At 52.8% G+C, this 14,117-nt stretch overlaps 5 protein-coding genes across 5 annotated transcripts in view, besides 2 other annotated features; 2 read left to right on the top strand and 3 right to left on the bottom strand.

The window, feature by feature from the left end:
- cwc25 (U2-type spliceosomal complex subunit CWC25) overlaps positions 1 to 1,663 on the top strand; it is a 1,899-nt gene extending 236 nt beyond the window's left edge. Inside the window, exon 2 of the mRNA XM_025638240.1 lies at positions 87 to 1,663. Within this exon, the coding sequence (XP_025488071.1) occupies positions 87 to 1,497 (1,411 nt within the window). The 3' untranslated portion in view covers positions 1,498 to 1,663. The remainder of the gene's footprint in view (positions 1 to 86) is intronic.
- Positions 1,664 to 1,926: 263 nt separating this feature from the next.
- Positions 1,927 to 4,653, bottom strand: BO82DRAFT_395033 (putative AP-2 adaptor complex subunit beta; the record flags this gene model as incomplete). The annotated part of the gene is made up of 6 exons (XM_025638767.1): positions 1,927 to 2,986; positions 3,038 to 3,466; positions 3,522 to 3,886; positions 3,956 to 4,031; positions 4,100 to 4,284; positions 4,615 to 4,653. 6 exons carry the CDS (start codon positions 4,651 to 4,653, stop codon positions 1,927 to 1,929), a joined length of 2,154 nt encoding a protein of 717 aa, XP_025488070.1.
- A 371-nt stretch (positions 4,654 to 5,024) lies between these two features.
- Positions 5,025 to 6,219, top strand: BO82DRAFT_318573 (ER membrane protein complex subunit 4). Its single transcript, XM_025632649.1, has 3 exons — positions 5,025 to 5,422; positions 5,493 to 5,842; positions 5,908 to 6,219. The coding sequence occupies exons 1-3, from the start codon at positions 5,285 to 5,287 to the stop codon at positions 5,981 to 5,983; spliced, it is 564 nt and encodes a 187-aa protein (XP_025488069.1). The 5' UTR covers positions 5,025 to 5,284; the 3' UTR covers positions 5,984 to 6,219.
- A 441-nt stretch (positions 6,220 to 6,660) lies between these two features.
- Positions 6,661 to 8,548, bottom strand: bna5-1 (kynureninase). Its single transcript, XM_025633635.1, has 5 exons — positions 8,541 to 8,548; positions 8,274 to 8,487; positions 7,860 to 8,203; positions 7,319 to 7,802; positions 6,661 to 7,264 (listed from the first exon to the last, which is right to left on the bottom strand). The coding sequence occupies exons 2-5, from the start codon at positions 8,446 to 8,448 to the stop codon at positions 6,825 to 6,827; spliced, it is 1,443 nt and encodes a 480-aa protein (XP_025488068.1). The 5' UTR covers positions 8,449 to 8,487; positions 8,541 to 8,548; the 3' UTR covers positions 6,661 to 6,824.
- Positions 8,549 to 9,305: 757 nt separating this feature from the next.
- Positions 9,306 to 9,458: a sequence feature (Protein overlapping with rRNA (BO82DRAFT_170344, PYH77867.1) was converted to a misc_feature.).
- Positions 9,459 to 9,637: 179 nt separating this feature from the next.
- Positions 9,638 to 9,994: a sequence feature (Protein overlapping with rRNA (BO82DRAFT_170344, PYH77867.1) was converted to a misc_feature.).
- A 662-nt stretch (positions 9,995 to 10,656) lies between these two features.
- BO82DRAFT_170314 (putative eukaryotic translation initiation factor 3 subunit EifCl) lies at positions 10,657 to 12,574 on the bottom strand. The gene is made up of 2 exons (XM_025630342.1): positions 12,120 to 12,574; positions 10,657 to 11,989 (listed from the first exon to the last, which is right to left on the bottom strand). Exons 1-2 carry the CDS (start codon positions 12,426 to 12,428, stop codon positions 10,868 to 10,870), a joined length of 1,431 nt encoding a protein of 476 aa, XP_025488066.1. The 5' UTR covers positions 12,429 to 12,574; the 3' UTR covers positions 10,657 to 10,867.
- Positions 12,575 to 14,117: the final 1,543 nt, after the last annotated feature.

Genomic DNA, 14,117 nt, shown 5'->3' with positions numbered 1-14,117 from the left:
CCTTTCCCTTATCACCAAACCCCGTCCCTACCCCCCTCCTTCCCTCCAATCAATCAAACACTAACCAACCCGTTCACACAAAATAGATCATGGCACCCCTCTCTCCTCCGCAACCAGGAGCGCGTCTGGGCGGAAGAGAAACGCGCCCTCGAGGAGCGCAAGCGCATCGACCAGCTACGGCGCGAGCGGGACGAAGAGCGCCAGATCCAGGAACTCCAGCGGCTGCAGGAGGACTCCGGCGCGCCGCGTCAGATCCAGCGCGTCGACTGGATGTACCAGGAGCCGTCGAGCGCCACGGGCCACTACTCCGAGGAGATGGAAGGGTATCTGCTGGGCAAGCGGCGGTTCGATCAGATTCTGCTGAAGAACGATGAGAGTCAGGCGCTGAAGAAGGGGGCCGCCGGCGTGGGTGGCGTCGCGGTCGCTGGTGCTGCGGGGGACAGTGGTGCTGGTGCTGGTCCTGCGGGCGCAGGGACGAATCCCCGGGATACCATGGCGAAGGTGTTGGCGGATCCGTTGTTGGAGATTCGGAAGAGGGAGCAGGCGGCGCTGGAGAGTGCGGTTAAGGAGGGGGTTCGGAGGGGATCTTCTGCGGTGGGAGGGGCTGGGGCTGCTGCGGTGGGGCACAGGGAGAGGGAGAGGAGGCATCGGCGCGAGGGGGGTAGGGAGAGGGAGAGGGATCAGAGGAGTAGCAGGAGGAGTAGGAGGTATAGCGATGAGGAGGGGAGGAGGTCGCACCGCGAGAGGGAGAGGTCACCCAGAGCTACTGCAGGAGATCGCTCGGACAGGAAACGGAGGGATGAGAGGGGCGACCGGAGTTATCATCATCGCCGGGAGGATCGGGATCGGAGGGAGGACAGGGATCGCAGAGATCGCGACTACGACAGGAGAGACCCGGACCGCGAGCGCGGCGACAGAGACGGCGGAGAGAGAGAGTACTCTAGCAGACACCACCGCGAGCGAGAGGACCGCTACGACCGCTCTTCTCGTCGCGATGCGCCCCGTGATCGATCGCCGTCACCCCGGCCTGATCGCCATCGCTCAGACAGACGCCGTTCTGATGACCGGGGAGATGGTGCTCGTCAGGACTACCTTGACCGAGATCGACGAGAGAGATTCGATCGCTTCTCTGACAGAAGGGACTACAGAGGACCGAGGGGCTCGTACAACAATCGTGACAGGAATGACATGAATGACAGGAACCTGCAGGATGGCAAAAACAACAACTTGGAGCAGAGAGCCCAGGATCTGGAGCAAGAACGTCAGCGCAAACTGGCAGAGATGCTCTCCAATGCAGACGAGATGGAGGAAACCCGTCGTCAGCGTATTGCAGAGGTCACCGCCGCGGAACAGGAGCAGCTCGAGGAGGACGAGAGGCATCGCTCCGAGAAAGGCCGTTTTGTGTCAGGTCTTCATCGCCAACTCCAGGAAGACAATCTGGATGACCGTCTCAAACGTAGTCGTGGTGGACTTGCTCGGTTGGATGATGACGAGTGAGCACTCTTGTTAAGTGCAGCGTTCTACTACTAGTACTACTATGTTTTTATCCAATGATCCCCGGCGTCTTTGGTGCATTGCAATCAATGGTTGACGCAATAATGACAATTCTGCAAACTAGTATCCACACACCTCAGTTCTGCTGGAGGCAGGCAGATTGGGTAGGAAGTGCGTATGAAATGCGATGAAGATTGTAAACCATGAATCCAGTCCCCTGACTTCTTTACAGTTTGTGTGTAATGTAGTTAAAATGATACATATAATAGAAATGGTCAATAATAAGAGGTATCACAAGTCCCTGCCTGCGATCAAAAAACTGGCATCGCTCAAGGGATGAATGCAAGAAGGGGAAAAAAACCAAGGAAGTCACTATCAGTATCCTGGAGAAGAACGGACGCGGCGATAGTATGAAATACTAGGCAGAGGACATTACAGCAGCAACAGCTCTCCCGTCGCCGCACCACCAGCCAACTGGGGTTGATAGACCTGCTGCTGGTTCTGGTTGACAACATACTGTGTCTGCGAAGCGCCACCGCCCCCGGCACCGCCGTCCCCGCGACCGCCCAGATCGAGCGCGGCCATCTGCTGGCTGCCGACGCTGTTGAAGTAGTTGTCCGCGGCGCTGACGGCGGCGTTCATGTCACCCGCCGCCGCTCCGGTCATCGGGAACCCAGTCGGGTTGGCGGCCGTCGCGGCCGTGGGACTACTGGCCGCGACCTGTGACGCCGTAGCGGGAATCTGCCAGCCGGCGGCGCTGCTGACTACCTCTTGCGGCTTTTGCAGGGCCGGGCTGTACTGCAGCCGTCTGGTCCGCGCATTGCGGAAGACCTGCTGGACGGGCTTCAGATATACCGTGGCCAGCGTGCCGACGTTCAAGCACAGCTCCTCTAGAGTCTTCGGGTCGAGTTTCTCGCTCTCCGCGCTAATCGGCGGTTTCTCGCCCATGACGACCTGTTTGGCGGCCGCGGGGTCGGTGGAGAGGAGCCGCCAGTACATGTACCCTCGGTCGCGGAGGTCGGGGTCGTCCGTCTCCTCGGTGCACCACTTCAGAACCTGGGGGACCAGCTGCTGGCCCTTGGTTGGGCGTTGAATGAAGAACTTCACCGTTGCGGTCAGGAGGGCCAGTTGGACCTCGATAGTTTCGTCGTGAAAGGTGGCGAGGTAGTCCTGGAGAAGGCCATCGGAATTCTCGATGCGGTCCGCGTATTGTCCGATGATCCAGATGATGGCAGCCTTGGCCTCGGGCTCGTCGAGCTCGTCGATGTTCTGTATGACGTTGCTGATGATGTTCTCGTATTGATTTGGGTATTTGCGGAAGATGTTTCGAATGACCACGGTCGCTTCCTGGACGATGTAGGGAATCTTTGCGTTGACCAGGTCAAGGAGGGTGTCGATACACTGCCGTGCCGCCGACTCGATCTTGATCGCCAATTTGCCAATCGCGCGCACGGCCTTGCGCACGAAATGGACATCGATCTCTGTAGCATACCTGAATATCGTTAGCTGTGCGATCGTCAGAATTCCCGAAACGCAAACTTACTCCCTGAGCTCCGCGAGCACCACAGAGATATTTTCTTTCGTTGTTAGCATGAATATCAATTCTAGCTTCGTCACTTTGACATAGATCGGATCGTTGTAGTTACAGAAGAAAACGCGGATATCGTTCCGTAGGACTTCCGGCCTTTTCTGCAGAATTAGGATGGCATTACGTAGAGCCAGATACTGTACTTCTGGGGGCTTGGAGAGAAGAGTGACTAAGGGCGGTGACAACTTCTTCGCTAACGAGGTGACATGTCTCTCGTCTGCGATATAGTTCATGAGGTAAAGGATGACCCGGATCGAAGTCAGAACGACGGCAGAGTTGGAATGCGACAAGCGGGGAGCAATGCGCTCTGCCAGCAAGAGCGCTTCTGCGGAATCTTGGGGAACATAGGACATTAGGGCCTCGAGAATGTATGATTGGCCCCACCTATGGATCTTGTTAGCAAAAGACTAGTTTCATCGGCGCGTAAAGGAGTAAGTACTCAGAGCAGTCTGGTAGGATCGAAACCAGCTTCGAGGCGCTAGCGTAGTCAATGGTGAGAGAGATCGATTCACTCCGTCCCCAGATATCCACCAAGGAGGCAAGGACGCTGGATACCACCGTCGGGTTCTCGTCCTTGAGCATGCTGTTCAACCGATCGATTAGGTCTGAGCTCTCGACCATCTTCTTGTCGTGCTCGTAGAGCTTCGCGACGCAAAAGGCGGCGGTTTTCCGGACGTAGGGATCCATATCCTGCATCAATCGCTTGACCGGTGCAACTGTGGCTTCGACGAACTCGCGGACGTGGACGTACGAGATCGTCCGTAGAGCCAGAGCACGCACGAGCGGGTTGGAATCTTCCATATCCTATGCGCTCGGTTAGAAAACACATCAAAGTGCACCCAGGTGGGGAAGAGAGAGGGGCATCATCCATACATCGACCAGAATCGGCAACGCCTTAAGCGCAATATCCGGCTTCGCCCTGGAGTAGTTGACCAAGAACAGGAAGCACCTGCATCCATGAAGAGAAGTCAGCGCCGACCAGTGTGTCCGCAATCGCTTTTCGTCCTCTTGACATACATCTTTTTGATTTCCAGACTGGGCAGGTTCATGCAACCGATCACATCCGGGAACAAGGCTACCATATCGTTGTTGCTCATCGTCATGTTTGCGACAATCTTCTTGAGGGCGATCTTCTTGGCCGAATGGTTCTTGTCCTTTTTCCCGCCGCTGTTCAGCTCCTGGCGCAGTTCGGCGACTTTGCCCTGTTTAGATTGAGGAAATGGTAAGCCATACTGCGGACTATAGGGGACCACACTGAGAAACATGGGGTCGCAAGGAGTCTTCTCTAGCACAAGCGAGATCCAAGTGTGTGAGGGAGACAGGAGTTCATGGGTGACCGAAAAGAGGTTGCTCCAAGGTGCAAGAAGATCAGGAGTAGGACAGTGCTCGGTTCGTATGGAAGAGAGCCACCGACGAGTGTGATTCGACAGGATTGAGGAGGGGAAGATGCGGAAGGATTATAGGAAAGTCACCAGGCCAAGGCCTCAAAGCGACCGACGAAACAGAAGAGCAGTGCACGCGCAAATACATACCCTTGCGAACAGCTTCGCATCTCCCCCGCTAGAACTCATTGCGTCGGAGGGTTATAGGTGACGAATCGGGCGAGGTTCGGTGGCTTGGTGCTTTTCAAAACAGGCCTGGCGCAGGGTTTGAAGCCGATGGTGTTTCAAAATCGCATGTGCATATATAGCGACGGTGGTTCGTGTCGGTATGCTAGCTTCGAGAGGGAGGAGATCTTTAGCTGGCCGCAGCTTCCATGGCCTTTCGAGAAGGGGGAGGGGTAGGTGCTAGAGGAGTCAGCGTCGCACGGAGGAATGAGCGCGGAGGCGGATTGAAGTCCAACCTAGGTTTAATGGGAATTGATCACTATCTCCCCCAGTTCGATCTGACAGTCGAGAGAAAAATGCAAGTCGAGATTAACAAGATCAAAAGGGGAACGAGCCTCGATCAGGGTCTGGGTTGGATTGAGAATCAGGAGTGGATCGGGAGCCGCCAACTCCGCCCGCCGCTTGTGGAGAAATTCCCAGTCCGGATGGAGGAGGATTGTCATCATCATCATCATCATCAGCATCATCAATCAACATTGTTCCAGCTTGCCTTTTTCCGCACCGTTGCCCCTCATCAACCCCTCTACTACGCTACGCTTGCTTATGCTCAGCTTCTCATTGTCTCATATCTGAGTCCATAAAACAGACTTGTACGATGGCTGCGCAACCTCTCAATCCGCCTCCACCCCCAGAATGGGTGGTCAGGCTAAACGCCCCGATGCCGCGCCCAAGCAAAGAGGCTGCCAAGATCCCCGATCCTCCAGGCTATTCGAAGAAAATGGGCGGTAAAAATGTATGTCCTGTCGTGAATATCCCCTAAACTCTCTGAGGCCCCCAAACTAACCCGGTAATTGCGTCCGCAGCTTGCGCAACAGTCGTCGACCACCGCCGCGCCGACCAAGCCCGAGGATACCGATACCCTGAAGCTGAAGAAGGCCTGGGAGATTGCCCTGGCCCCCTCCAAGCAGATCCCCATGAATGCGATTATGATGTACATGTCCGGCAACAGTCTCCAAATCTTCAGCATAATGATGGTCTTCATGCTCTTCAAGGGCCCGATTCAAGGCCTCATCAATACCAACACTGTCTTCTCCAAGTTCGAAACCGAAGGCACGCGGGGCAAGCTTCTGGGCGTAAAGGCCATCTATGTAGTAATGCAGCTAGTCTTGCTTTGCTTGGGTATCTGGAAGGTCAACGCGATGGGTCTCTTGCCGTAAGTGGGCTCTCTTCTCGCGCAGCCGCTGAGCTGGATGGATGGCTAACATGATATCAATATAGGACTACGAGATCAGATTGGTTAGCTTGGGAGTCAGAGCGTCAATCGTTGGAGCCGGCTTATTTTGCATTTGGATGAATCCCCCAGGGTGTATGTTCTATATTAGGTACAGAATGTTGGCGCACAGAAAGTATGAGTTGGCCGCAGGGTTGATATTAAACAATTATTTCGTGCAAAAGAACCGTCGGGTTGTCTGGGAGCCCTTCGCTTATTGGACTCGTACTAGTTGTACGTGTGTAGCAATTACCATACTTTTGTACAGTAGAGATGGCCACGCCAGGGCCGCTGATTCACAGAATTATCTGAGCTTCGAGGACAATGACCTTAAAGGTATACTCGGGCATGAAATGCTTAATCTTGCAGCCTGATTAGCCTGGGTACGATCCGCTTTTATATGTAATGATCAAGTAACTGATTACCTTTTTAGTAAGTATAAGTTTAGCCGGGACAAGTCAGAGTTGGGCTGTTTAGTAAGGGCAAAGATTTATTGGTAAGTAGTTAGTTCCGCTTCTATACGCAATAGGTCATTCATAGTAAATTTATCCATATATAGCAAACCTAAGAACTGCCTAGTGCCCTGTTCCTAAGACTCTGAATACTTTCTCTCTGCCATGTATTAGAGGCACAACGAATGCACCCCTTTCTCAGATAATTCATATTGAACAAGTTGTGCATACATGCGAAGTCAAGGACATAAACTAAAAGCCTAAACTCTTCGGTGAAGCTCCAATCTATATCTATCAATATGATTGATGGTATATTTGCATTATATAATTATCTTTGTCCCAGAAACTTTTCCAGAAATTGACGTTGGCTCAGGGATCCCATGGGCCACGGGCGATTGCATGGACAAAAGGATCAAAGTATTTGGTCGTTGTGCGGTTTTGCTGTTCGGTTTACAGATATACAGGTCATATGTTCACTTACGGGCGTCCAAAGCCTGCTGACAGGCCCTCAGGAAGACCTGGCAAAACTCCCAAACATCAACGTACGAGTTATACAGAGGCGCAGGCGCCACTCGAATCACGTCTGGCTTCCGTTCATCAATAACAACAGCGTGCTCTTCCAGGATCTCGAGAACGCCGTCGAGAAGACCTGGCGCCAAGCGCAGACTGAGTTGAGCACCCCGCTCTGCTGGGTTCGAGGGTGTGATTATGTCGAACGGTCTCTCCGGAAGTGACTCGAGCGGGTACTTCAGGAGGAGTTGTTCCAAGTATGCCGTTATTTGCAGGGACTTCTCACGGATCTGCGCCATCGAGGTCCGGTTGAAAAGTTCGAGGGAGGCCGCAAGCGCACTTGTATCTAGAACCGACGGGTTCGAGAGCTGGTAACCTGCGGCACCTGTCTGAGGAACGAAGTCTGCCGGGGTGTGAAGTTAGAGCTTGAAGCTTGAGATTTCTTTGGGTGTCATACTGTTTTCCATCATAAATCGCGCCTGCTTGTCTCCTCCCCACCAACCTGACAACCGCGGGCGGAAGGGTTGCTCTGCCGTGCCAATCTTATCCTTGTCGACTTGGCCATGCTTCTCGTGGACAAAAAGGGCCGCCATACAGCCAGGACCGCTGTTGAGGTACTTATAGGTACACCATGCAGCAAAGTCCACGTTCCAGTCATGCAATCGCAGGTCCACGTTGCCTGCCGCGTGGGCGCAGTCCCAGCCAACCAAGATGCCCTTCGACTGGGCATACGCGGTGATCTTCTCTATGTCGAAATACTGCCCGGTATAGAATTGGATAGCAGAGAGAAGAATTATAGCAGTATTCGAGGCGTGCTCATCGATGACACGAAGAATTTGCTCGGTGGACAAGGTGGGAAATTTGGAGTCTTGTGGCTCGATGAGAACCATGGCGTCTTCTGGGCGAAGACCGTGGTGCTTGATCTGAGACTCAACGGCATACTGTCTCCTGGCATGTCAGTGGCTGCTCTTCTGGCCCGCCTAAGATCCGACACGTACATGATCACTTGGAAATGCCTTGCCCTCGATGATGATCTTGTATCGCTCCTTAGTGGGCTTGTAGAAACTCGCCATCAGCAGGTGCAGGTTCGCTGTCAGTGTACCCATTACGGCAACCTCTTCAGGGTGAGCTCCAACAACCGGCGCCATCAACTTCGATCCCGCCTCGTCAACGTCGACAAAGGGTGGAAGCAGCTGGTCATCATGCGGTACAAAATGCCCCGTCACACCCTTAATGGCCCACGCTCGCAGATAGTGGTCAATGTACTTGCGAACATTGCGGGGCTGGACTCCGAGGGAGTTTCCACAGAGATAGATGGATCTTTCCTCAGCCTCCTCGTTATCTATATCAACGAACAATGCTTCTGGTTAATCTATGATCCATGGAACGGAAAACTTGCTCGTTTGACGTACAATCATTGGGTAGAGCCAAGGTCTTCCTCTTCAGATCACTTTTCGAGGGGATGAGGAATTCCTGTCGGAAGTGACGTAGAGGGTCCTGCGCATCAAGCGATTGCGCATATTCCCTTGCAAAGTTAGAAAGCGGGGGAGCACCATTTGCGCGCGTTGCGTGCAGATCGGAAAGCATTGTGCTTGATGCTGCGAACCACTCCTTAATCTTGCAATACTAGACAGAACCGATCAGTAGCTGGTGACTATGAAAAATATGAAAATTCAAACCAAGTTCTGTAGTCAAATCTGGACAAGGATTAGCTCTTAGAGCACGATTGGCATCCGGCTCGCGGTTCGGTTTAGTTCCCCGCGATCGGTTATCGGCCAGGAGGCGGGCAACTGCACGGTGATTATTCTGCCGGTATCTGCCGACAGCCAATTAACCAATGACGCCCCGCCGCTCACACTGACTAACGGCAGTATCTTTGGGATGATGATATATATAATAATCACGCCTCTCGACAATCAGCGAGGTCAGTGACCACGATATCGCCGCCAATCCACTAGCTCCTTGATCTTGGAGACTCTTGAAGATCATCATGTCTCGTCCGGTACTATCATCCGTCGTTCGCCGGCTATCGCGCCCTCACTCATCCACCTCTACGTTTTCGCCATCGGCCGCGCCTCCGGTGAACTTCGCCGCATCACTTTGCGACACGGCATCCCTCCGGTCCAGCTTGCGTCCTTTTTCGAAAGCCACGAGAGACATCTCGTCCCAAAAGCTTACTCCGCCATACTCCGTGGTTTCCAACAATACGATCCGCCAGCGCTACCCTTTCTCCTCGTCAGCGATCCGGACCAGCGCGAAGATCTTACAAAACCCCCGAGTTGACGAGGACGGAAAAGAACTCACGATCAAGATATCCCCGCGGGCCGCAGAAGTAGGTTCTATCTCTCTTTTCGGCATCTTCATATCTCAGTATGCTGGGTTGTGATGGGAAGCTGGGCTACTCATGAATCGGACGGGAGTCGGTTATTTGCACCACCCAAGCTATGGCAGTGGCAGCAGGGGGGATCACATGGTACCATCGCAAGAAGTACCATGACCAACTCTCTGTCCAGCACATACGACCACAGGGTGTGGAAAATAGGGCTTCCCGTCCGCTCAGCCGTACTCAAGCCACACGCCGGCCGGTTAGTAGTTGGGTGGGTGACCACCAGCGAATCCCGGCTGTTGTATGTTTTTTTTTTTTTCTTCGGTTCTATTTTATTTTATGATATCTTGGGCCTGTCGCTGTGTAACATGGTCCACGTCCTTGTCCTGCCCTCGATTCTGCCTATTTGCATCAACTCGTGAGGTTCCAAACTGACGCTTCGGATTATAGCGGCTTCGTGAGATCACAGACCCGACCTCCTCCCCGTCCGCGACGAAGGAGGAAAACCCCTACGACCACCTCCGGATCACCGTGACGAGCGGCGGCTGCCATGGGTTCCAATATATGATGTCCCTCGAAGCAGCGTCGAAGATTGACCCCGAAGAAGATACCGTCTTCGAAGCGGAGGACGCTCCTGCCGGACCCGGCGAGGCCAAAGTCGTCATGGATGAACCTTCGTTGGAGCTGCTTCACGGAAGTACGGTGGATTACACGATGGAGTTGATTGGAAGTCAGTTCAAGATCGTCGACAACCCGCGAGCTTCGAGTAATTGTGGCTGCGGAACGAGTTTCGACGTCCTGGAGTAGGGAGGGGGGGCCCACGATGAGAGCGGGTCGCTAAGGGTCTTGCGGATCATGGTTGTCGGACTTCCTCTGCTTTAATTCTGAAAGGCAGTCGTGCTCTGTTTCGCCCATGTATCGTACTTGGGGTTGGCGTGCATCAAACTACCACACCATAGCTATGCTTAACTGAATAGATTGTAAATAGTATACCCCACTCCGCTTCTGTTGGGCTTCCAGGCGCGTAAAGGTATTTATACTCGCAGAATTTATGGAGAATTGGAAAAGATTAAATAACGTCATCATCTATTTCATCATGGAATCACTACAGCCTTGTGCTCTGCCAGCTGCATTCTTTTGGGTACTGTGCAAGCAAGCAACAAAAAAAAGGCATGATGCACAGCCCAGACCGGACAATGTCGTCGAAACAGTAAGCAAAAACCAAAGCACAAGCATAATGGGATACGCCGCGAATTAATCAAATCCTCGAAAATTTCTTTTGTGTCGACTCCAACCCCGTAACCTGATCGGTTTCAAGGCCCCAACCCTAAGAAAAAAGCATGGACATTTGAAAGAAAACAACATAGAGGGATAATATGAAGATAGAAATAAAAGGCATCATAACTTGAGTGGCGGGGTAAGGTGAGAGGATCAGTAGGCAAAGGGGGAGGGGGTGGGGTAGGGGTAGAGGTGGGAGGTTAAGCCACCAAGTCACTGTTGACCTCGATTTCGTGCATGCATAGGGTCGAGTTGCCCGGTCAATCGGCAATGGGAATGCCGTGTTGTCCACGTGAATACCATCGACCCATGTGGCTATGAAGACGGAGTGATCGCATCTCCGAAATCTCAAGCCTCAAGCTCTTGCGTCTGAGACGGTGATCGACGTATTGGGCTGTCAATCTAGTAGACACGAGCGAGGTTGCGAAGGTACCAATCCACAAGGCGGCGTCCAGCCTTGGTCTCACTGACGTGAATGAGGTCCTTCTCGAGAGCGTAGTCCAGATCGTTGGCGATGGCCGGCTCACCCTCCAACAAACCACCCTCAACCCAGCGGACCTGGCGGCTACGCTGCTTGTTGATCAGCAGCCAAGAGCGGAGCTTCTCAGGCTCCACCTCCAGGAAGCCAGCCAGCTTCTTCAAGTCCATGGTCGTGTAGAGCTTGAGGTAGGAACGGATGGTAGGGTTGTACAGGGTGTTCTTGACCTCATCCATGAAGATGGCAGTGTGGTGGTCGACCGGGTCAACGTTGAGGGCAGGGTTCTCGAAGTCGGGAGGAGTGGGGCTGATGAACTTGGGGCAGGCCGAGCGGAAAAGCTCCTCGAACAGAGGCAGGGCGTCGGGACCACCGTGCTGCAGGCGGTTGAGCTGCTCGCCGTACTTCTCACGGAGAGCGGAGTGAATGGTGTCATCCAAGCGAGTGGGGTGGAGGGCAACGCAAATAGCGATCAGAGCGTACATCTGGTCGTTCTTCTTGGCGATGGCATCGTAGCTGTTGCCGCCTTTCTGGAAGTTCTTGGTGCGGGAGACGTAAACCAGAATGTGGCTGAACATGCGGATGGCGTCGGCATAGCGGCGCATCATCATGTAAGAGAAACCGACATAGTAGTAGGTCGTGAAGTGAGCGGCCATAACACGGGCGAACATGGCCTTCTTGTTCATCTCGATGTCGTCAAGAGTCTTCAGAGCAAGGCTGAAATCACCGAGCAAGCAGTGGACACGCAGAAGTCCGATGATGGAGAAGTATCCCAGCATCTTGTACAGAGGACGAGAGCCATATTCTCCGGCGACGGCCAATGGGTCCTCACCACGCTTGATGGCAGCCAATTGCTCGTTAATTTGCGATCTCTGGATGAGGGAGTAAAGAACGTTAAGGACGGAGTAACAGCCCCACGTGTTCGGGTTCTCACGCAGGAGTTGTGCCTCCTCCTCGTTGGAGCCGCTGCGAGCGACACGGTTGCGGTAGCGACAGAAAGACTCGAACTGGTAGATAAACTCGTCGATCACATCCCAGGCCCAGTAGTACTGTAAAAAGAGAAGGTTAGGAGATTTTAGTCCAGAGTGCAAATGTTCACGTCGACGTCGACCACACAACAGCTTTCAACGAAACCTCGACGCGCAGGACGATCTGAGCAGGGCGGGAGAAGAAACATACCGAAGGAACCTCCAATTCAACGGGGCCGTCCGAGTTCAAGATGTAGTGGAAAAGGCTGCAGTAGTTATCGTAGCTCGCAAATTTAGTCTCCAGCGTGGCCTGGTATTCAAGCGGGGTCGCGGCGGCGGCCAGCTGTGCCTGAAGATCCTGCGCCTGCGAGCCAGCTCCAAGAGATGTAGTCCGATCCAACTCGCTCATACCATCATCATAGTTGACCTGCTCGCGGTAGTCGTTGACAAGGGCCTCCTCCTCAACATCGGACTCGTCGCCCAAGTTGGGGTGTTGGTTGGCGCGCTCTTCGTAGGACATGTTTGCAACAGAAAAGCGACTGTTGACGATGATAAGATTTCCGGTTGGACGGGAGGCGGAGATGGGTGGAGAGGGGGAAGGAGAGGGGGCACGTCGTCAGGCGTAGCTACTTGGCGTCGGCGTGTGGGATTTGGATTGTTTCGGCGGAGTTGAATTTTGAGGGTTTTCGCTTGGACGGATTTGTGCTTATCTTATCTGAGCATAGCTAGGTCGCTGACTCAGCTATGCAGTCGACAGATCAGATCCTGCCGCTCGCCATAGGTTATCGTGCCTTCGACAATAATCCATTCTGATGTTACAGAGCCACTGCCGGTCTTCAGTCACAGATTGTGGTTTATATTGTCTTTGATGACAGGCATGTAAAGATCACTTGAGCTCAATTTATTGGGAAGCATTAGACAAGCCGGAATCCTCCACATTTGTTGATGCTGAATATGCTATTGGTGAATACATACATATAGTGAGGCACCGGTACCTTACCTGCCAACTACCTACCTTATCCTGAAGACCTATCGTACTTTCACATTCGGCAGGAACACCCAGTAGCTCATATAACTACGTAGAATCGCTTTGTAGTATTGTGGTTTGAACCAGTATACTCTTGGTTGCCATGATCAAGGAGTACAAAAGGGGTTCTAATACTGACTCCGTCTTTCGCATAAGCTCGATCATTACCTGAAGAACTTGCCAAGCATCTATAGGTGGGCGACAGCAGAGAATATGTGTACTGTAAGTAAGGATTTCGAAGTGTGAGAAGCTTATTTGAACACAGGCACAAGATCACACCTGGACCGTTTATGGCGCCTTTTCTTGGTTTTCACAAAAACACAAGTTGAATGATCAGAGAACCCCCATCCATGGCTGAGTTGGCAAGGATTCGAGACATAGAAGCAAAAAGATAAGTTTCATGGGTATAATCGGAATGAGGTGTGGCATGGAGGGACGAAGGAGCATGGAGAGGCACGTAAGGTGAGAAGCGCGCCTCCGATTGGGTGGGAAGACAACCGGATACTTCTACCGGCCGCCTCAAGAACCTTGGATTGGAAACGAGGTGGTATTGTCCTCTGTTTAACCTACCTGTTGACCCTCGGCAAGGAGCCTTAGGCAGAGAGTGCCTTAACTTTCATCCAGGAATGTTGGGGCAGAATTAATACAGTTACTCCAGTACAATGGCTCACGGGTCAACAAAGGAGATGTAATGTCCTCTCAGCCTGATTCTTCAGGACAGGGATTCACGGATGAACCCTGAATGATACAAGATGCCAGGATCTGATAACCGCAGCGTTTATCATTCTCCTTGAAGAACTACACTTTGAAGTTCTACTGCTTGCCTAATTGGATGCTCCAGACCTGGTTCGGTCAAGCAAAATTGATAGCGTAAACAATTGACTGCCAGCAGGGCCCAGCCGGTCCAGTAGGTCGGATTGAATAATGTAATGGACGTGGCATGTTAAAAGTTAGGTCAGTGTGACTAGTAGTAAATAGTGCTACCTGCAGGTACGACCACGGCCTGACTCGTGTTTCTCTCACTTTTTCTCCTACAAAAAAAATATAAAATAAAAAAAAGCAAGGGTCATCTACCGATGGAACTCCCCGTCCATTATCTCCCCCACACACATACGCCCACACGTACACAGGCACACGCACACATATCTTGCAGGGCAGGAAGGAAGTTCGGCCACTGGACAG

The sequence above is a fragment of the Aspergillus uvarum genome (assembly GCF_003184745.1).
Source record: "Aspergillus uvarum CBS 121591 unplaced genomic scaffold BO82scaffold_62, whole genome shotgun sequence".
Lineage (NCBI taxonomy): Eukaryota > Fungi > Ascomycota > Eurotiomycetes > Eurotiales > Aspergillaceae > Aspergillus > Aspergillus uvarum.
This window is presented reverse-complemented; position numbering and strand designations above follow the sequence as displayed.

What these genes read in the sequence shown, in the direction of transcription:
- BO82DRAFT_170314 (XM_025630342.1), bottom strand. Translation starts at nt 12,428, where the DNA reads ATGTCCTACGAAGAGCGCGCCAACCAACACCCCAACTTGGGCGACGAG. An exon ending in TTGAATTGGAGGTTCCTTCG is followed by an intron (nt 11,990 to 12,119) that starts GTATGTTTCTTC and finishes CTCTTTTTACAG; the next exon opens with TACTACTGGGCCTGGGATGT.
- bna5-1 (XM_025633635.1), bottom strand. Translation starts at nt 8,448, where the DNA reads ATGCTTTCCGATCTGCACGCAACGCGCGCAAATGGTGCTCCCCCGCTT. An exon ending in AGGCATTTCCAAGTGATCAT is followed by an intron (nt 7,803 to 7,859) that starts GTACGTGTCGGA and finishes GCCAGGAGACAG; the next exon opens with TATGCCGTTGAGTCTCAGAT. An exon ending in GCGATTTATGATGGAAAACA is followed by an intron (nt 7,265 to 7,318) that starts GTATGACACCCA and finishes ACACCCCGGCAG; the next exon opens with ACTTCGTTCCTCAGACAGGT.
- BO82DRAFT_318573 (XM_025632649.1), top strand. Translation starts at nt 5,285, where the DNA reads ATGGCTGCGCAACCTCTCAATCCGCCTCCACCCCCAGAATGGGTGGTC. An exon ending in AGAAAATGGGCGGTAAAAAT is followed by an intron (nt 5,423 to 5,492) that starts GTATGTCCTGTC and finishes TTGCGTCCGCAG; the next exon opens with CTTGCGCAACAGTCGTCGAC. An exon ending in AACGCGATGGGTCTCTTGCC is followed by an intron (nt 5,843 to 5,907) that starts GTAAGTGGGCTC and finishes ATATCAATATAG; the next exon opens with GACTACGAGATCAGATTGGT.